This window comes from Ursus maritimus, unplaced genomic scaffold (assembly GCF_017311325.1).
Source record: "Ursus maritimus isolate PB19 unplaced genomic scaffold, ASM1731132v1 scaffold_34, whole genome shotgun sequence".
NCBI classification, from domain to species: Eukaryota; Metazoa; Chordata; class Mammalia; order Carnivora; family Ursidae; genus Ursus; species Ursus maritimus.
Window position 1 is genome coordinate 1,217,204 of NW_024426008.1, and position 21,351 is coordinate 1,238,554.

Consider the following 21,351-nt stretch of genomic DNA (forward strand, 5'->3'; position numbering starts at 1 on the left):
TCTTTCTTTCTTTCTTTCTTTCTTTCTTTCTTTCTTTCTTTCTTTCTTTCCCCTTCCTTCCTTCCTTCCTTCCCTCCTTCCTTCCTTCCTTCCTTTCTTCTCTTTTTTAGATTTTATTTATTTATTTGAGAAAGAGAGCACAAGCCAGGGGAGGGGCAGAAGGAATGGGAGAGAGAATCTCAAGCAGACTCCCCACTGAGCAGAGCCTGATACTGGGCTTGATTTCAGGACCCTGAGATCATGACCTGAGCTGAAGTCAGACATTAAACTGACTGAGCCACCCAGGCGTCCCTCTTATTAATTTTCTTATACCACCCCTTCACATTTTTGAGAATTCTTTATTACTGCATTAAGCCTCTCAACTAAACCATCAACAATTATTTAGACTTAAATATAAATTTCTCAGTTCCTACAACAGTTGCTTTATTTTCTCTCACATATTGATATTTCAGCCACGGATTACAAGTCGAAATTATTTTCTTGTGGATACCATCATATGAATTTTGTCACTTTGACAACTTAAATTGTCTTCCAGACTTCTATAATGCAGATGAAAAGTCTGTTCTTCAAAGTCTGTTCAGCTGAAATGACTGTGATTTTCATTTCTTTGTTGGTAACCTGTTTTTTTCTTTTTGTCTTTGTTTTATAAATAATTTTCTCTCCCTCCTTCTCACTCTGGCATCGTTTAGCCCCTTTCTTTATCTCTGGAACTTAGAAATATCACCAATATATGTCTGTATGTTTTCTATCTTGCCCTGTCATTGTGTTCTAAAATATTCATTCCTTTTATTTTATTTTCCATATCAATCTCCACTTTCAGTACTCTCCATTTTATTACTCCGACCTTGAACTGAATTATTTGGCAATAGTTTTAATTTCTAAGATTTTTTTTTTTTTTACTATTTTATTTATTTATTTATTTATTTATTTGAGAGAGAGCCAGAGAGAGAGAGCATGAGCAGGGGGGAGAGGCAGACGGAGAGGGACAAGCAGACTCCCCACTGAGCACAGAGCCTGACATGGGGATCATGACCTGAGCTGAAGACAGATGCTTAACAGACCGAGCCACCCAGGTGCCCCTAATTTCTAAGAATTTCTATTTCTCTCTTCTATGCCCTTTATTACATGGTATCCCATTCTTATTGTATTTCCTTCAGGGTCTGTTTCTCATCTTGGCCCTTTTCTTTCATACTGCTGGTTTTATTAAACTATCTCATAATTCTTTTTTTTTTTTTTTGAGATTTTATTTATTTATTTGAAAGAGAGAGCATGAGCAGGAGGAGGGGGAGAAGCAGACTCCCCTGCTGAGCAGGGAGCCTGACATGGGGCTAGATCCCAGGATCCTGGTATCATGACCTGAGCTAAAGGCAGTCACCTAACCAACTGAGCCACCCTGGTGCCCCATATCTCATAATTCTTAATTTTCCATTCATAATTACAAATGAGGAACTGGGTGGACTGCATAGGAAAGCTAGTCTGGATTTCCATGCAGGTACACAGGTCTATTTAATCATTTCCCCCTTTTTGTGTTCCATGGAGATCTGGGATTACTTTAGGTTCAGCTCTGCTTTATGATCTGGCCCTAATACCCACTATAAAAACCTTCTGTCAGTCTGATTTCCCACTTATTTATAAAATTTATGAAATATATCTTTCACCTTTGATCAAGGGACATCTGTTGTAGGCCAATCCCTCTTTATATATGGGGTGTAGGAGAGGAAATGGTTTTAGAATTAGCACATTAATTAATTTCCCACAAGAATTCAGTCTGGTCTCTTTCTACATCCTATAGTTGCTGATCCCAAGCTCAAATTTCTCTGTGTCCTCCTACCGACTTTGGACTACGGCTTTTCTCGGCCGGTTTCTCGATCACACAGATTTTATTTACCTTCTACCTTCTAGGAGTTTCTTAAAACTTCTGATCTACTAGTAGTGACCTTCCCTCGCTTCCTGCAGTATTGGGGGTTTGTTCCTTCTTAAACAAGTCCTGTCATAATAATGGGATTTTGAGATGGAGAGAAAATAAACTGCTATTATCAGCCTGCCATTTGGATATTCAGATTTGGGGTTATCTTAAATACAATTTTTTTTCATAAGGTTTCCTCTATCTTCTAAACACAGTAATATTATAAGCAACCTAAAAGAGTCAAAAAGGAGTATTTTTAGATAAAAAGTACTTGTAGGTCACTTTAAATTTTATCAGTATTATACCTGTCAATTGCTTGAAGATCATTGGCTGGATTCCAAGTAGGATCAAATAATACAACAACATTGGCACCAACAAAATTGAGGCCTAGTCCACCAGCCCTGGAGGAAACAGAAAACGGCATATTAAAAAGACAAAAACATAATTGTTGCCCTCTAATTCAATTGTGCCAGGTTTCTGTAACCAGATCAACACAATATTGCCTTAACATCATAAAAGTAAGATGCTTGAAACACAAAAATGCCACAAATGAAATAGCTATGGAATATTATTTTTCTACCATTCTAGAATATCTCTTAAAAAAAAACCCAAAAAACCAAAAACGAAACTGACTGTTAAAGCCCATGTAAGTAGGGTGTGCTGGTTTTTTCATTTTTTAGATATTCAAATACTATGCTATAAGATTTTCCTAACATACTTTCCAAAAATTGTAAGTATAGTCCAGCTAAATAAAGTAATATACACATTTTTAAAAATCAATACAGGAGTAGATGCACTTCTTATTCTACCCACTAAGTGCAGCTGAAGACCCCTGGACATCATAGATAAAATAAATATTAGACTCTGAAAGGTAGAGAGAACAAAGACTGGCTAGGGACTCAACGAACTAAGGAATGACATGGCAATGAGCTCTCCAGCTATCTTTTTGCCTAAAAATCCCAGACTGGGTTCTGGAGAAACCAGTATACTGGATATGCCAGTAGTCAAGACAAAAAAAGCCCCAAGAAAGCCCTTCTTCCTTTAGCCGAAGAACCAGGAAAGGTATAGCCTTTCAAGAGGGAAAAATGTTAAGATAATAACCAGCCTATTCTGGTAAACACCATGGAAAAAAATCTATGGTCCCACTCCCAACCTGGTCAGTAAAAGTTGAGTGAGGAGATTAGATTTGCACCCTTGCCTAACTATAATGAGGTGTCTCATACCCACACCCAGGGGGTGTCAGAGAAAACTGAGGAGCTGGGGACATTCATTTACGTTGCACTATAACCAGATCCCCTCTGTGATGTCAGTGGAGGCCACACAGAAATAGTCATGAAGTGCCTCACTCTCAGGAAGTCAATAGAAGCCAAGCAAGAAACATGGATTCCCATCCCTATGTGGCTGGCATGGTGTCCGGCTAAAACAGAGGGGAAAAGCCCCACTATAGATAAGCTCGAAATAAAAAATTACAAAATGAGTGAAGAAACCATCTACCATAAGCAAGAGCCAGAGAGAACAACAGAAGGATTAGCAGCCCCAAGTATAGGAGTTAACAGACCAAAAATGCCATTCAAAAAGAGATTTAAAAAATTTTTTTTGATTCAAATTACTAAAGAAATAAAAGAAAGGCTAGAAACCATAAAGAACAAAATACGAGTAAAAACAATCAGGCAGATCTGAAAAATATCAACAGGACTTTTAAACATGAAAAATATGGTCTTTAAAAATTCAATGAATAAAAAAAAATTAAAAAAAATTAAAAAAAATTCAATGAATAGGTTAAATAACAATTTCTAATATAAACAGATAATTAGGAGCTTTGTGGCAAATCCCATCAAATTAGATGGAGTGAGTAGAAAAGGAGTTGTCATCAGAAGTTCGGTACTATTTGAACTGTTGTTGAACGTGTTTATGACTTTGAAAAAGATTATTTAAGAAATTAAAAATGCTTATTATTTAAGAAATTAAGAATGCTCATGTGTACGTTATAAAACTTAACTGAAGACAATATTCTGTGTCATTTAATGCTCTGTAGGTAAGGAAGGGCTCATGTGACAAATTACTTCTTTTTTTTTCTAATTTTTTTTTATTATATTATGTTAGTCACCATACAGTACATCCCTGGTTTCTGATGTAAAGTTCAATGATTCATTAGTTGCGTATAACACCCAGTGCACCATGCAATACGGCCCTCCTTACTACCCATCACCAGTCTATCCCATTTTCCCACACCCATCCCCTCTGAAGCCCTCAGTTTGTTTCTCAGAGTCCATAGTCTCTCATGCTTCATTCCCCCTTTGGATTACCCCCCCTTTCTTTACCCCTTTCTTCCCCTACCAATCTTCCTAGTTCATATGTTCCATGGACAACAGAAATCATATGATAATTGTCTTTCTCTGCTTGACTTATTTCGCTTAGCATTATCTCCTCTGGTGCCGTCCATGTTGCAGCAAATGTTGAGAAATCATTCTTTCTGATAGCTGAGTAATATTCCATTCTATATATGGACCACAACTTCTTAATCCAGTCATCTGTTGAAGGGCATCTCAGTTCCTTCCACGATTTAGCTACTGTGGACAATGCTGCTATGAACATTGGGGTGCATATGACCCTTCTCTTCACTACGTCTGTATCTTTGGGGTAAATACCCAGTAGTGCAATGGCTGGGTCATAGGGTAGCTCAATTTTTAACTTTTTAAGGGACCTCCACACTGTTTTTCAGAGTGGCTGTACCAACTTGCATTCCCACCAACAATGTAGGAGGGATCCCCTTTCTCCACATCCTCTCCAGCAATTGTTGTTTCTTGCCTTGTCAATATTTGCCATTCTAACTGGCGTAAGGTGGTATCTTAGTGTGGTTTTAATTTGAATTTCCTTGATGGCTAATGATTTTGAACATTTTTTCATGTGTCTGTTAGCCATTTGTGGTCATCATTGGAAGAGTGTCTGTTCATATCTTCTGCCCATTTTATGATTTGTTTATTTGTTTCTTGTGTATTGAGTTTGAGAAGTTCTTTGTAGATCTTGGATACCAGTCTTTCACCTGTAGCGTCATTTGCAAATATCTTCTCCCATTCCGTGGGCTGCCTCTTAGTTTTTTTGACTGTTTCCTTGGCTGTGCAGAAGCTTTTTATCTTGATGAAGTCCCACAAGTTCATTTTTTCCTTTGTTTCTCTTGCCTTTGGAGATAGGTCATGAAAAAAGTTGTTGTGGCCGATGTCAAAGAGGTTGCTGCCTAGGTTCTCCTCTAGGATTTTGATGGATTCCTGTCTCACATCGAGGTCTTTCATCCATTTGGAGTTTATCTTTGCGTATGGTGTGAGAGAGTGGTCAAGTTTCATTCTTTTGCATGTAGCTGTCCAATATTCCCAGCACCATTTATTGAAGAGACTGTCTTTTTTCCTGTTTTGTCAGGATGCTTTTTCCTGCTTTGTCAAAGATTAGTTGCCCAAAGAGCCGAGGGTCCATTTCTGGGTTCTCTATTCTGTTCCATTGGTCTATGTGTCTGTTTTTGTGCCAGTACCATGCTGTCTTTGTGATCACAGCTTTGTAGTACAGCTCGAAATCCGGCATTGTGATGCCCCCAGCTTTGTTTTTCCTTTCCAACAGTTCCTTGGCGATTCAGGGCCTTTTCTGGTTCCATACAAATTTAAGGACTATTTGTTCCAGTTCTTTGAAAAATGTCATCGATATTTTGATCGGGATGGCATTGAAAGTGTAGATTGCTCTGGGTAGCATGGGCATTTTAACTATGTTAATTATTTCGATCCATGAGCATGGAATATTTTTCCATCTTTTTCTGTCTTCTTCAACGTCTTTCAAGAGTGATTTATAGTTTCTAGAATATACATTCTTTATGTTTCTGGTTAATTCCAAGTTAACGTATGGTTTTTGCTGCTATTGTAAATGGGATGGATTCCCTAATTTCTCTTTCTTCAGTCTCATTATTCGTGTATAGAAATGCAACTGATTTCTGAGCATTGATTTTGTATCCTGCCACATTACTGAATTGCCCTATAACTTCTAATAGTTTGGGCGTGGATTCTTTTGGGTTTTCCATATAGAGTATCATGTCATCTGCGAAGAGAGACAGTTTGACTTCTTCTTTGCCGATTTGGATACCTTTTATCCCTTTTTGTTGTCTGATTGTTGTTGCAAGGACTTCTAGTACTATGTTGAATAATAGTGGCGAGAGTGGGCATCCTTGTCGTGTTCCTGATCTTAACGGAAAGGCTTCCAGCTTTTTCCCATTGAGAATGATATTTGCTGTAGGCTCTTCATAGATGGTTTTTATGAAATTGAGGAATGTACCCTCTATCCCTACACCCTGAAGGGTTTTAATCAGGAAAGGATGCTGTATTTTGTCAAATGCTTTTTCTGCATCGATTGAGAGGATCATATGGTTCCTGAGTCTTTTCTTGTTAATATGATGTATCACGCTGATCGATTTGTGAATGTTGAACCACGCTTGCATCCCAGGGATGAATCCCACTTGGTCATGATGGATAATCCTTTTAATGTACTGTTGGATTCTATTAGCCAGGATCTTGTTGAGGATTTTGGTGTCCATATTCATTAGGGAAATCGGTCTGTAATTCTCCTTTTTGATGGGGTCTTTGCCTGGTTTGGGGATCAAGGTAATATTGGCCTCATAGAATGAGTTTGGTAGCTTTCCTTCTGTTTCTATTTCTTGAAATAGCTTTAGGAGAAAAGGTATTATTTCTTCTTTGAATGTTTGGTAGAATTCCCCAGGAAAACCGTCCGGGCCTGGAGTTTTGTTATTTGGAAGGTTGTTTATCACTGACTCAATCTCTTCATAATTAATTGGCCTGTTTAAAAATCAATTTCTTCCTGTTTCAGTCTTGGTAGTTTATAGGTTTCAAGGAAGGCCTCCATCTCTTCCAGGTTGCTTAATTTATTGGCATATAGCTGTTGATAAAAGTTTCTAATAATCCTTCCAATTTCATTGGTGTTGGTTGTGACCTCTCCTTTTACATTCATAATTTTATTAATTTGGGTCCTTTCTCTATTCTTTTGGATAAGTCTTGCCAGCGGTCTGTCAATTTTGTTGATTCTCTCAAAGAACCAGCTTCTAGTTCTGTTGATCTGCTCTACTGTACTCCTGGTTCCTAATTCATTGATTTCTGCTCTAATCTTGGTCAACTGCTTCCTCGTGCGTGGATTAGGCCTGTCCCTGTTGCTCTTCCAGCTTCTTGAGGTGAGAATATAAAAACTGCCTTTTAGATTTTTCTATTCTTTTGAGTGAGGCTTGGATGGCTAGGTATTTCCCCCTTAGGACTGCCTTTGCAGTATCCCATAGGTTTTGGACCATTGTGTTTTCATTCTCGTTGGTCTCCATAAATTGTTTAAATTGATTTTTGATTTTGATTTCCTGGTTTATCGAATCATTCCTGAGCAGGATGGTTCTTAGTTCTTAGTTTCCAAGTGTTTGAGTTTCTTCCAAATTTTTCCTTGTGGTTGAGTTCCAATTTCAGAGCTTTGTGGCCTGAGAATATGCAGGGAATAATTTCAGTCTTTTGGTATTGGTTGAGACCTGTTTCGTGACCCAAAACATGGTCTATTCTTGAGAATGTTCCATGGGCATTAGAATAGAATGAGTATTCTTTGGTTCTGGGATGTAGTGTTCTATATATATCTATGTTCTATATATATCTATGAGGTCCAACTCGTCGAGTATGGCATTCAAAGCTCTTGTTTCTTTGCTGATTTCTTGCTTAGGTGATCTGTCTATTGCTGATAGTACTATTAGTGTATTTTTATCTATATGTCTCTTTATTGTGGTTAAGAGTTGGCTTGTGTATCTTGCTGCTCCCCTGCTGGGGGCATATATATTTATAATTGTCATATCCACTTGTTGGATACATCCTTTAAGAATAATATAGTGGCCTTCTGTGTCTCTAACTATAGTCTTTAGTTTAAAATCCAATCTGTCTGATATGAGAATGGCTACCCCAGCTTTCTTTTGAGGTCCATTGGCGTGAAAGATGGTATTCCATCCCTTTACTTTCAGTCTGGATGTATCTTTAGGTTCAAAATGAGTCTCTTGTAGACAGCAAATGGATGGGTCATATTTTTTTATCCAATCTGCAACCCTGTGGCGTTATGGGAGCATTTAGGCCATTTCCATTGAGACTAATTATTGAGAGATATGATTTTAATGATGCCATGTTGCCAGTAAAGTCTTTTTTTCTATAGATTGTGACTTTCTGTTCTGTATCACTCTTGGGGCCTTTTTACTTTTATAGAACCCCCTTAATATCTCCTGTAGGGCTGGTTTCGTGGTTACGAAATTGGTCAATGACTGGCAATTCTGGAAGTTCTTTATTTCTCCATCAATTCTGAATGACAGCCTTGTTGGATAAAGGATCCTTGGCTGCATGTTTTTCTCTGAAATAGCTTTAAAAATGCCCCCCCCAACCCTTTCTCTCATTCCAGGTCTGTGTACACAGGTCTGATGTAATTCTGATACATTTGCCTTGGTACGTGAGAGATTTCTTTGCCCTGGCCGCTTTCAATACTGTACCCTTGGATCTAATATTTGCGAATTGCACTATGACGTGACGTGGTGTAGGTTTGTTGTAGCTGAGCTTGGGAGAGGTCCTCTCTGCCTCTTGGACATGAATGTTTGTTTCCCTTGCTAGATTAGGGAAGTCTTCAGCTACAATTTGTTCAAATATCTCTTCTAGACCTCTGTTTTTCTCCACCCCCTCGGGGATGCCAATGATTCTGACATTGGAACGTTTCATTGAGTCTCTAACCTCCCATAACCTACATTCCTGAGCGTGAATTTTTTTGAGTCCAGATTCTATTTTAGCTTTTTCTTCTACTAACCCATCCTCCGATTTGCTGATACGTTCTTCTGCCTCAATCACCCTGGCCGTCAGAGCCTCTAGTTTTGACTGCATTTGGCTCATAGAATTTTTAATTTCTGCCAGATTCGCTCTCATTTCCGCCCTTAGAGGTTCTATATTCTCATTAACATTTTTGTTAATACTTTTTTCAAGTCTACACATCATCTTGACTAATGTTTCTCTGAACTCCATTTCTGATAATTTGGTTATATCCATATTCATTAGTTCTGTGGCAGAGGCCACACACTCATTGTCTTTTCTTTGCTGGGGGGGGATTTCTTCTTCTAGTCATTCTGATGAGGAGAGGTTGCGGGGTTGTCCAGAGCCCAAATTTTTGACCGGGACCCAGGCTGTGCACCCTTGTTTTATAGGGACTTTAGGGATGAGGGCTTCTTGATTTTTCAGCCTGCCTTCTGGGGGAGGGGCCTGCTGCGCCGATACTCAGGCAACCCTGTTTGGGTAGAGTCTCTGTGTCCCCTGCAAGGGGTGATGGGGATGGGCACGCTGTGAGCCGGTATTTCCAGGCTTTTGTTCTCTGGCGGCTTTCCCTGGTGGTTTGCTGTGCCTCTTCTGAGAGTCAGAGGAACAGTGGCCAAATCTCAGCCTCTGTCTCAGAACAGAGGGATCGCAGACCGTTCTCCACTGATGTTCTGGCTACTTTAACTCTGTTACTGTTGGTGCTGCTCAACCCTGCAGCGTCCCGGGATGTGCGCCCCACACCCAGCTTCCCAGCCCTCACTTCCAGGGCCGGGGTGTCTCTGTCCTTTGTGTTTCTAACAGCGCCAGCCGCCAGCCGCCCCACGCGCTCCAGAGCTCCCGGTCTCAGTCTGGTTCCAGTGAGCGCACCGGAGTTCAGTGAGAAGTCTGGTCACGCGCGTTCCCCGTTCACAGTCCCAGTCTGTTTTCTCGTGGGTGCCGTCTTCGAGTCTGCTCCCCCGTGCAGGTGGCTACCGCTTTCCGGCGCCCGAACGCGGCAGCTCCCTCCCCCTTCCGTTTATCTTCCAATATCTGTGCGCGGTTTCACGGCTCCCCCCTTCGTACCTCAATACTCAGCGCTAGAGATGTTCATTTGTAGAGATCCAGATGTATCTTCCTGCATCTCAGGCTGATTCCGTGGGTGTTCAGGCTGGTCTGGTACCTATCCAACTCGACTCAGGGGACCGGCTGGAAAATGGGTCCCCTACTCCTCCGCCATCTTAACTCTCCCCCCTCGAGAAATTACTTCTTGATTCATTCACAGGAAAATGGGAATCCGGAGCTTCTCTCCTTATGACTTCATTGTAAGAATTTGAGAATAACTTCAGTGTTCAGCAGTAAGTAGCTCACTCATCATATATACAATTTTATTCCTCATTGTAAGTAATTATTGTGTTGACTTTTTACATTTTACGTATGTTTGTTTTTAAACAAAAAATTCTTTTTGAAAGATAGCGGGGGCAGATCTATAAAATATTTACTACATTAGATGTCAAAGTAAGGATTTCTTACCCCCAAGAAAGGATTAATCTTCTTAGGTGTTTATATTGGCTTAAATTTTTCTCTAAAGTGCATATATTCTTTAAAATATTTTAATGAGATTCATAAATAGGTGTTAGAACTGACTTAACTTCTATAAAATCTATTAATGTGGAGCTGCTGTGGTTGAGACCAGGTAGACAGAGGGAGGAAGTACCTGGCCCACTAAGCCCCATGGGCTCTCTAGGGCTCCTTGAGCACAGTGTAAAAACCACTGCTACAAATGATTCTCAGTTATATGATTAATAACTTGATTACTCAATTAAGTTGGACTGTTCTGACCACAAGACATGAATAAAAACACTATCACAGAAAATTCCTGGGAGGAAACATCCATTTCTTTTGATTGTTATCATTATAAACCCAGACATATAAGGGGAATTAAGTGATGATAAGGAAACTGAGAGAAAAGGTTACGTAAAACTCAAGGTACTGTTATTTCAATCATAATTAATAGCATTTTTGCTGCTTCTCCTTCAAGCCAAATAAAACAAAGCAATATAAGCATAACCACTGAAAATTAATCCAGTAATAATTTTTAAATTACCCTAAATCTTAAAAGCAATTAGATAGAAATCAAGTTATCAAATTTTATTTTCTTACATTGTGGAGACAAGGCAAATGTTAACATCTTGTGTACTGTTGAACTCTTTCACAATCTTGATTCTTTCCTCTGATTTCGTACTTCCATCAAGTCGTCGGTAATCAAGTCCAGCCGCCATACAGTATTGCTGCAGAACATCAAGCAACTGGAGAAAAGACATGGAGAAGGGCAAAGACAAATTCATGGTTTACCAAGTCTCATACCATTATAGAGATAAGATTTACTAAGCATTAATAATTGCTGCTTACAAGTTCTTTCTTACAAGAGCAACAAATATTTTCCTGGCTTCTGGCTCACATATTTCTTCCCATTATCCTGAAACTGACTTTAAAGTTCACCAGTTTGTCTTAAAAAAAAACCAAAAAATAATCTTTCAGGGAAAAAAAAAACAAACTTTATTTTTTTAACTAAAACTGAATAACAAGAAAAGTATTGGCCAATTTATGTAAATGAATTTCATTATTTGTGCTATTTTCCAGGCTCTAAAATCTCTTAAATGTCTTGAATACTTTAATTATAACAAACACATCAACAGAGAATTAAAAACCTATCTTTGAATTTGCTATTTGACAATAACCCTGATATCACTGAGATTTAAGCATCTGTTTTAAAAGTTGCTTACCTCACTACCATTTTCTACAGTATGTATAAGATAGAAAATGTGGCTGGACACATTATGTCTCTTAAGCTTTCTGCCTCAGGAGTTAGGTCTGGGCCAATCAAGAATATACTTCCAAAGAAACTCACCTTGGTGGAAAAGGAGAAAAGAAGTATTTTATCTTTGTTTTTCCTACAATGATTTAAAAGCTGCTGAAGGACCTGGAAATGAACCACAGAAATCAACCACCAGTGAACCCATTCCAACTAAAAGCACACTTTATACATATAAACATCACTTGAGAATTTCTTAAAAAGTATTTTTATACAACATAACCTCAGTCCTCTTTCCTAATTCCCTTCATTTTTGCCAACTTGGAGAAATAAAGTATTAGCTATTACATGAGACGTTATTCATCATCATACTGTCAATAATGAGGTAGGGTTCCCGAAGACTTTTGTTTCATCCCATCTGGTTTCAATAAAAAGGAAGCATTTTAGATTATGGGATGCATTTAAATGAATTAATTTAATTTCTAAAACACACTTTCTTTATACCTACAATATGTTCAGAAACTAAATTACAGAACAGCATTCCTTTTAGGAAGTATTTAAGTTTTTTCTAGATGGATGTAATGAAACACATTTCTAAAGTGTTCAAGTTCTAAAAGTCTAGATATTTATTTTCTTTAAAATAATCAGTCACATATACACCTCTTCTCATTTTATCCCCTCTGCTTCTCTATTTATAGTAAGCCCTGACTTCCAGATTTGATTTTGACCTCAAAATGTCAATAATTTGCCCCCAGACACAGTGCTTTTAAAGGGGAAGCAAATAATCCAAAGCCTCTTTATAACAGTAATACTGTTATTTTTAAAACAGGCATTTCCACATCTGGCAATGACAGTTCCAGAACACTGTGGAAAAGTAATCCACAAAGGAAAGAAAAGGAATTTTCTGAACTAAGCCTAAAATTTTTCTAAATTATGCAATAAACATTTCAGCAATTTTGTTTATTCACTGATAAGCATTTACACTTAAATAAAAAATTATACTCGATATAAGGAATATAAGACACTTTTAATAGTCGACTAAGAGAAGACACTGTGCTGACTCTGACCCCCGCTGTCCAATCCTTCAGAAAAAGCCATGGAGTCAAAAAAAAAAAAAAAAAAAGCTACTCAGATAACCAATCAAATGGTGAATAAAAATGTCACAGATCAGGTGAATATAATTTTAATACTTGCAGAACTTATAAAGTAAGTTTTGCATTTATTTGCAAAATAAGCTTTGCATTTGCTTTATTTTTTAATCAAATAACTGATTCTATATAAAGTACGTGCATTTGAATTTCACATAATACATTAACTTTTTAAAATTAAAAGACTTTATTTTTTACAGCAACTTTGGATTTACAGAAGAATGGAGTAGAATATAGAGAACTCCCATAGACCCCCTCTCCCCCATCTTGCACTTCTGCCCCTCCCCTGCACGCAGCTTTCCCTATTATTAACATTTTGCATTAGGGTGGTACATTTGTAACAACTGATGAATGAATAAATTATTACTACTTATACATTATCATTATTATTAAATTATTAACAATTATTATTAACTAAAGTCTATTTACATTACTTACATTAGGGTTCATTCATTGTGTTGTACATTCCATGAGTTTTGACAAATATATAATGACATGTATGCACCATTACAGTATTACACGGAATAGTTTCACTGCCCTAAAAATTCCCTGTGCTTCATCTATGCATCCCTCCTTACAAACCCCTGGCAACCACTCTAGAGTTTTGCATTTTCCAGAAGGTCATATAGTTGGAATCATACAGTATGTAGCCTTTCAGACTGGCTTCTTTCACTTAGCAATATGCAATTAAGGTGCCTTGTGTCTTTTTGTACCTTGATAGCTCATTTCTTTCTATTATTAAATAGTATTCTATTGTCTGAAAGTACCACAATTTATCTATTCACCTACTGAAGGACATCTTGGTTGCTTCCAAGTTTTGGCAGTTATAAATAAAATTGCTACAAATATCTGTGTACAGGCTCTTGTGTGAACATAAATTTTTAACTCATTTGGGTAAATACCAAGGAGTGTTGTAAATTACAATGTTCACAACTAAGAAATCTTGGGCCTAACTTTTCTCAAATTAGTCAGGCCTAGAGATGAACATGACCCCTATATGGTCCCAATAGCACTAAATTGGGTTTCCTAAGTCTTCTTCCCCACCCCCCACAGTAAGTGGCTCTGTGGTATTTCCCAAGGGAAGGGAAAATGAGGATTCTTGTCAGAGGAGTAAGTGCAACTTGTGACCATCCACTTGAACAGTAGTTGAGATCAAGAAAGACCTTCACATATAAGAGAAAGAGGTTAAGTTCATGAGTGTAGTGTTGAGGGTATGAAGGCTACAAGGAGCATTACATCAACAAATAAATTACAGCTGCAGGCTGACCCATAATAAGAGAAGTAGAACTAGTATCTTTTATCACCTGAATTCAAGACATACATACAACTTGGATTTCTTAACTCTCTCCACAGGCAATAGATTATATGCCTATAAATTCTGTATCACTAAATCACCAGATGATGTTACAACCAAATGATGAAACACAATCTTAAAAATATAACCCTAGGTTATTATCATCAGTCTGTCTTGTTGGTGTTCTCTCACAAAATAAATAAATTACGGGCTTCTTTCATATACACAGACACCTACCCAGCCTCCAGCAACAATTAGGTTGGGAACTAATGTAAAATGTCCATACTGCTCAAAGCATCTATACATTCAATCCCCATCAAAATTCCAATGGCATTTTCCACAGAAATAGAACAAACAATACTAAAATTTGCATGGAAGCACAAAAAACCCCAAAGAGTAAAAGCAATCTTGAGAAAGAGCAAAAAAATTGGAGGCATGACACTTCCTGATTTCAAACTATACCACAAAGTTATTGTAATCAAAACAGTATGGTATTGTCATAAGACAGACATACAGATCAATGAAACAAAATAGAAAGCCCAGAAATAAAGCCACACATATACAGCCAATTAATTAATGACAAAGGAGCTAAGAATATACAATGGGGGAAAAGATACTCTCTTCAATAAATGGTGCTGGGAAAACTGAAGAGCTTCATGCAAAAGAATGAAATAGATTTCAATAAGACATCTGCAACCCCATGTTTACTGCAGCACTGTTTACAACAGCCAAGACATGGAAAAATGTTAAGTGTCTGTTGACAGATTAACGGGTAAAGAAATGTGATATATACATATATAATGGAATATGGAGACATAAAAAGGAAGGAAATCCTGGCATTTGCAACAACATGAAGGGCATTATGCTAAATGAAATAAGAGAGAGAGAGAAAAAAATAACCTATGATCTCACCTATATGTGGAATCTAAAAAAAAAAAAATGTTTGTATTTGTTAAGTACAGAGAACAGACTGGCGGTTGCCAGAAGCAGGGGGTGAAGGTGGTCAAAAGGTACAAACTTCCAGTTATAAGTACTGGGGATTTAATGTACAGCATGGTGACTATAGTTAACACGATATTACATACTTGAATGTTGCTAAAAGAGTAGATCTTAAAAGCTCTCATCACAATAAAAAAGACTGTGTGTGGTGATGGGTATTAACTAAACTTATTGTGATAATCATTTTGCCATATACACATATATCAAATAATTATGTTGTATACCTAAAACTAATATAATGTTATATGTCAATTATATCTCAATAAAAAATACATACACAAGTTTTTAAGGTAATCTTTTTGGTTTTTATTTCACTGAATTCAGAGGTCCAAGCAAGCTAAACTATGAGTGTATGTAGATTAACTGCTAAAAATACTTCTAAGATTTTAAGAAAACAACCACCTGACTACTTCAAATTATTTATTTATTTATTTAGCCAAAAGAAATAACTTACTTTCTTCTTAATTAAACCATAATGTTGGGAATTGTTCAGTAATCATCTCTGAATCCATAAATAAAGATTCTTGATAGTTACTAAAGAGTTAAACAAAGTGGCTGCAAAAAGGCTGGAGGCTATCAGCAAATTCAAGCAGCTGTCACAGGCCATGCTCTGAGGCCTGGGTCAAGGCTGGAGAACCTAGCCTTACTTTTCCCACGCTCCCTTAGTAATGCATCACCAAGACCAGCACCCACAGGCCAGTTTCCTAGTGTACAAAACATGCTCCCTTGCTACAAAAGAGACTTAGCAACCTTCCAGTACAGACTGGCAAGTAAAAACAAGAGGCAGAAAATTCAGTCTAGACATAGAGGTCTTCTCCACCTTGAACTCTTTAAGAAGTTTCTTTCTCTAATTTTGAGCTACTGCCTATCCTCATCCTTGTATTTGGCATTAGAATTTATATTTCTGGTAGACAATCTCCTTAAACATTTGAAGACAAACTATTATATGTGTGGCAACAGCATACATTTTTAAGAGGGCATACATCTAATAAATCAATAAGGAAAGTCTGAAGTATATTTGATGTAACCACGTATTGAAAACCCCCTGCATGCATGGTTCATTGTAAGCTAGTAAATGCTGACAAGGCTACATCAGTTGTCTTTGGCCAGTCTCTTCTGAATGATCGGGTATCTGTTCTGATTAGTTAGTGTCCCTGTAATACCACTGATAAATATTTTGTGTACCCTTATGTGTGTGCAGCCCGAAAGAAGAGAACTTACCTTCATTTTCCCACTGTATTTTGGGTCAGAAAGGGTTTCAAAGGCTGCATCTTTGCTTTTCTGCACAAAATCTGGGAACTTGGAAAATACCTGATCACATATCCTTTTGATAAGCGTTTCCTTAGTAGGAAAAGACAGAAGAAAAGAAATTTCAACTTAACACATTTATATGTATATAAATTGAGATTGTTTATGAACATTCTATTTAGAAGGAATATATTACTTTGAAGATATTACCTTTTTTTTTTAAGATTGTTTTTTAAAGACTTATTTATTTGACAGAGAGAGAGAGACAGCCAGCGAGAGAGGGAACACAAGCAGAGGGAGTGGGAGAGGAAGAAGCAGGCTCCCAGCGGAGGAGCCTGATGTGGGGCTCGATCCCAGAACGCCGGGATCACGCCCTGAGCCGAAGGCAGACGCTTAATGACTGAGCCACCCAGGCGCCCCCTGAAGATATTACCTTCTTTAAGTCAGACTAATAATTGAGAAAACCTTAAAGTGATAATGTTAATCATATATGGCTTTGATAAGTTCTGAGATAATGATAGGACTAATAATTTTATCATTATTTTTATAATCTCTAAAACAAGGAATCAAATACTTACCAAAGAGCAAATAGTACTATCGAAGAACAATATTAAATGCTTATTAGATTTTAAAATTATATTTGAACAGCAGAAAGACTATAGCACAAAAAGAAAATATAAAATCATTATATAAAAAAGCCTAAGAAAATAATAAAGAAAGAAAGAGGGGCGCCTGGGTGGCACAGCGGTTAAGCGTCTGCCTTCGGCTCAGGGCGTGATCCCTGCGTTACGGGATCGAGCCCTACATCAGGCTCCTCCGCTATGAGCCTGCTTCTTCCTCTCCCACTCCCCCTGCTTGTGTTCCCTCTCTCGCTGGCTGTCTCTATCCTGTCAAATGAATAAATAAAATCTTTAAAAAAAAAAAAAAAAAAAAAGAAAGAAAGAAAGAAAGAAAGAAAGAAAGAAAGAAAGCTTAAAGATTTTTTTTAAATCTACATTGTGCTCCAAAATAAGATACAACTGAAATGATCAAAATAAATGATTGCATTTATGTCTAAACTTTGAAACTGCTGATTTTTGCCAACTTGGGAAATAGTCCTAATATTTAATATACAGATTACTATAAGTGCATTTTAATCCAGTATGTTGGAGAAATGGAGTTAGATATATTATTAATGGAATAAGACCAATTCATCAAATATCTTACTTAGTAATTATATCAAAACATGTTAGGAAAACAAATACAGCAACATTACCAGAGGCATAAAAAAGAGTTATTATTTTAACGTGGGCTTCAATTTTCCCTTAAAAAACTTAAGAGCATATACTTCTTTGACACCTAAATTAAAAAATGAGCAAGTCAGTTTCCTCTTAAATGGCATACAAAAATAAAGATACTTGGCTACGACATTTTATAGCAAATATAAAATCTTTATACCAAATAGCATCACAAAGAAATGTAAAAAGCCAACTCGAACCTGGTGTTTGGAGGCGCTAGCAGACTGCAGTAGTGCAACATGGTTAGCGACCTTCTGAAGGACTGCAAGGTAACTGAAATACAAGGTTTTCACTGTTTCGCCATGTGAATTGGTCTATAACCAGAGAAAGAGAAAATAAAAACAAGCAAGGGACTAAATGGCTATGTAACTACTGACTCCATAAACTGTATCACTTACACTAACGTTCATCGTCTGGTCACTACTGGCACAATACATTCTGAGAAAATGATGGTCAACTGTTACGTAAAATATCCATGAATCCCTTAATGTGGAATCATGCTTTTGGTGATGTTTTTAATAAAAGAGAGGAGAAAGTCCTCATTCCAGACAATATCTACCCTCATGTTACATAGTGATAGATAATGCTGCCTTAAGAGGTTCCTGGTAATAAAAAATGGCACGGGGGCAGGGTTATACTTCACTGTCCCTTCACTGTCCTCTCATTTATATTCCAAGGTTTCCGAGGAAACTGTGCTATTATGAAAAAGTGATGTGGTTAAAAACAGCAAAATAAATGAGAGATGGAATAAATATCAATCTAGATAAATATTTATTCAGGGTCCCTCTATGTACATGGATATTTAACAGATAACTTGATAATAAAATAGGTTAAAAAAAAGGGCAGGAAATATAGATAGAAAGTTAAAAAACTACAAACTAATATTTGTTTCTAAATAAAAATAAAATACTTCATTATACCAATATACAATTTTGATTAATTAATACTCTATCAGAATAATATTTTAAGCCCACTATCAAAGACTAAGTTTACTATTAAGGGATAAGGAGAAACTTCTGAAAATAACATGAAGTCTCAAGATGAAGTAGGCTACTTCCCAATAAAAGTTGAAAGGGAGGATATCAAATTGTAGCTACTAGCTTCTGAGAGCTACCGAAAAACCAGTTTATTGAAAAGATATTTGAATATTATATTTTGCTATGATTACTATTTGATATTATAAAATACTTTTGAAAACTATTTCTTTTTATTAATTTATGGCTTCTAAAGTTAAGAAACTGAGGAAAAGTTATTTTATCTACTCCTTATCTCTGACACTGGAATAGACAATTATGTAATCAAAAGCAAGACGTGAAGATACCACCCAGAAATGCTTGCCTTATAACAACAATTTCTCCTTTTCCGGCCGCTGCTGCAGCTACAAGGCTCAGAAGACTGAAGTATCAAAGTCACATCTTTTGTTTCTAATACCGTTTGATAGACAGCTTTCTGAAAATCCGTCAGAGAACAATACACCATCTGCCAAGAGGAAACACAAGGTAATTATCGGTACTTTTTTATAGCAGTGATAATCACAATGCACATCAGATTTTAAAGACTGTAAGAGTGAAAACTGCTTATAAACTGTTTCTTTTAGATATATTATTATGACAATTTCTCCCACTCTACCCTAAACTATATAAATGATAACTTTATTTTCAAATAAGTCTCATAGAGTTTGTTTTTCAATTGAAAGGAATCAAAATACAAAAAAAAACAAGTGTTTTCCTTATAAATTTCTAAATATATTCCAGGTCTGTTCAGGGTTTCATACTACTAGCCCATCATGCAAATAAATGACTATGGTTTAGGTCAAATAAAAAAAACTAGATAAGGAGGGGCACCTGGGTGACTCAGTCGGTTAAGCATCTGCTTTCAGCTCAGGTCATGATCCCAGGGTCTGGGGACTGACCCCAATCGGGCACCCTGCTCAGCAGGGAGTCTGCTTTCCCTCTCCCTTTGCCCCTCTCCCCGTTTGTGCTCTCTCTCTCTCTCTCTCAAATAAATAAAATCTCTAAAAAAAAAAAAAAACTGGATAAGGAGAAAAAGGAAAACTTTAGAACAATGGTATGAATAGCACTTACTGAATTCCTTTAAAACTTAGAAAACAATTTAAAACTTTATTATTACTATTTGTATTACAATTTGTATTTGATATCTTACTATAAATTCCTAAGATTAGTAAGGGTAAGAATTAAGAAAATACGTATAAAAGCAACTACAAGTTTCTATTTTGTGCCTAAATTTAAAAAAAAGAAAATTTGATAAAATCATGCTACTAAGTTATACAGGATGTAATTTACCTTGTATTTCTAGGAGCACTGGAAATTGGTAAAAGTCTAGATGTAGCTATATGTAACCAGGGTCATAAAACCCATAATAAGATATTGAAAAATGTGAATAAAAAGGAAAAGCCATCTATTTATAAATATTTATATGTTTATATCACCACAACAGACTATTGCCCAAAAAAAGACAAATTCTGTCGATTGTTTCTTTTGGTGTACAGAAGCTTTTAAGTTTGATGTAGTCTCACTTTTTTTTTTTAAAGGTTTATTTATTTTAAAGAGAGAGAGAGAGAGAGAGAACAGGGTAGGGGGGGTGGTGAGGGGCAGAGGAAGAGGGAGAAAGAGTATTAAATAGACTCCACACTGCACACTGAGCTTGGTGGAGGGCTCAATCTATCTCATGACCCTAAGATGACAACCTGAGCTGAAACCAAGAGTTGGACGCTTAACCAACTGCACCACCCAGGTGCCTCACCACCCATAGTCTCACTTCTTTAGTTTTGCTTTTGTTGCTTACACTTTTGATGTCATATTAAAAAATCATCACCAAGACCAGTGTCAAGGAGCTCTTTCCATGTTTTCTTCTAGGAGTTTGCAAGATTATATCTTGTGTTTTAATCTTCAATCCATTTCCAGTTAATTTTTGTGAGTGGTGTAAGACAGGAGTCCAAATGCATTCTTTTGCATATGAATATCCAATTTTCCCACCACCACTTATTCAAAAGAGTATCTTCTTTTCTTACTCACTGAGTATTCTTGACTCCCTTGTCAAATATTAGTTGACTGTATATGTGTGGGTTTGTTTCTGGGTTCTCTATTCTACTCTACTGATTTATGTGTCTGTTTTTTATGCCAATACCATACTGTTTTGATTACTATAGCTTTATAACATAGTGTGAAATCAGGAAATGTGATGCCTGCCAACTTTGCTTTCGAAATCAAGACTGCTTTGGCTATTTTGGGATCTACTGTGGTTCTATACGAATTTTAGGAATGTTTTTTCTATTCCCGTAAAAAATATGCCACAGGAATTTTGATAGGGATTGCACTGAATCTATACATGGCTTTGGGTAGTATGGCTATTTTAACATTAATTCTTCCAATCCATGAACATGGGTAACCTTCCGTTTTTTTGTGCCTTCTACAATTTCTTTCATCAGTTTCTTATAGTTTTCAGTGTATAGGTCTTTCACCTCCTTGGTTAAATTTACTCCTAAGCACCTTAAAACATGTAGTAACATTTACTAAACACTTCTCACATGCCACACACTTCAGAGCAATGATGTAAGGCAGACACTGTTATCATCATTCCTATTTAACAGATAAACCAAGGTTTGGGAGACTTAGCAAATTGCTCAAGGTCACAAAACTCCTATCTAGGGGAGCCAGGATTCAAGCCTATATTATTTCATTTCAGAGCCCAAGCTCTAAACACTCTGTGCACAATTCTCTCTTCATATATTTAGTTATTGCTCCTACTGGACAGACAACTAAATAATATACATAAAATTGCACAAAATATTTTAAAAAGTGGGGGTTCATTAAGGAT

The 21,351-nt window shown here is 36.8% G+C and overlaps 1 protein-coding gene across 3 annotated transcripts in view; it reads right to left on the reverse strand.

The window, feature by feature from the left end:
* The window catches only part of ERCC6L2 (ERCC excision repair 6 like 2), a 130,910-nt gene that overhangs the window by 62,151 nt on the left and 47,408 nt on the right, over window positions 1–21,351 (reverse strand). For 2 of the 3 annotated variants that reach the window (XM_040620147.1, XM_008711803.2), the window contains exons 7-12: window positions 18,853–18,993; window positions 17,715–17,828; window positions 16,211–16,330; window positions 11,645–11,716; window positions 10,897–11,042; window positions 2,212–2,307 (exon numbers count right to left, since the gene is read on the reverse strand). In XM_040620147.1, coding sequence (XP_040476081.1) covers window positions 2,212–2,307; window positions 10,897–11,042; window positions 11,645–11,716; window positions 16,211–16,330; window positions 17,715–17,828; window positions 18,853–18,993 — 689 coding nt within the window. The remainder of the gene's footprint in view (window positions 1–2,211; window positions 2,308–10,896; window positions 11,043–11,644; window positions 11,717–16,210; window positions 16,331–17,714; window positions 17,829–18,852; window positions 18,994–21,351) is intronic. The other variant, XM_040620146.1, reaches the window with a different exon arrangement.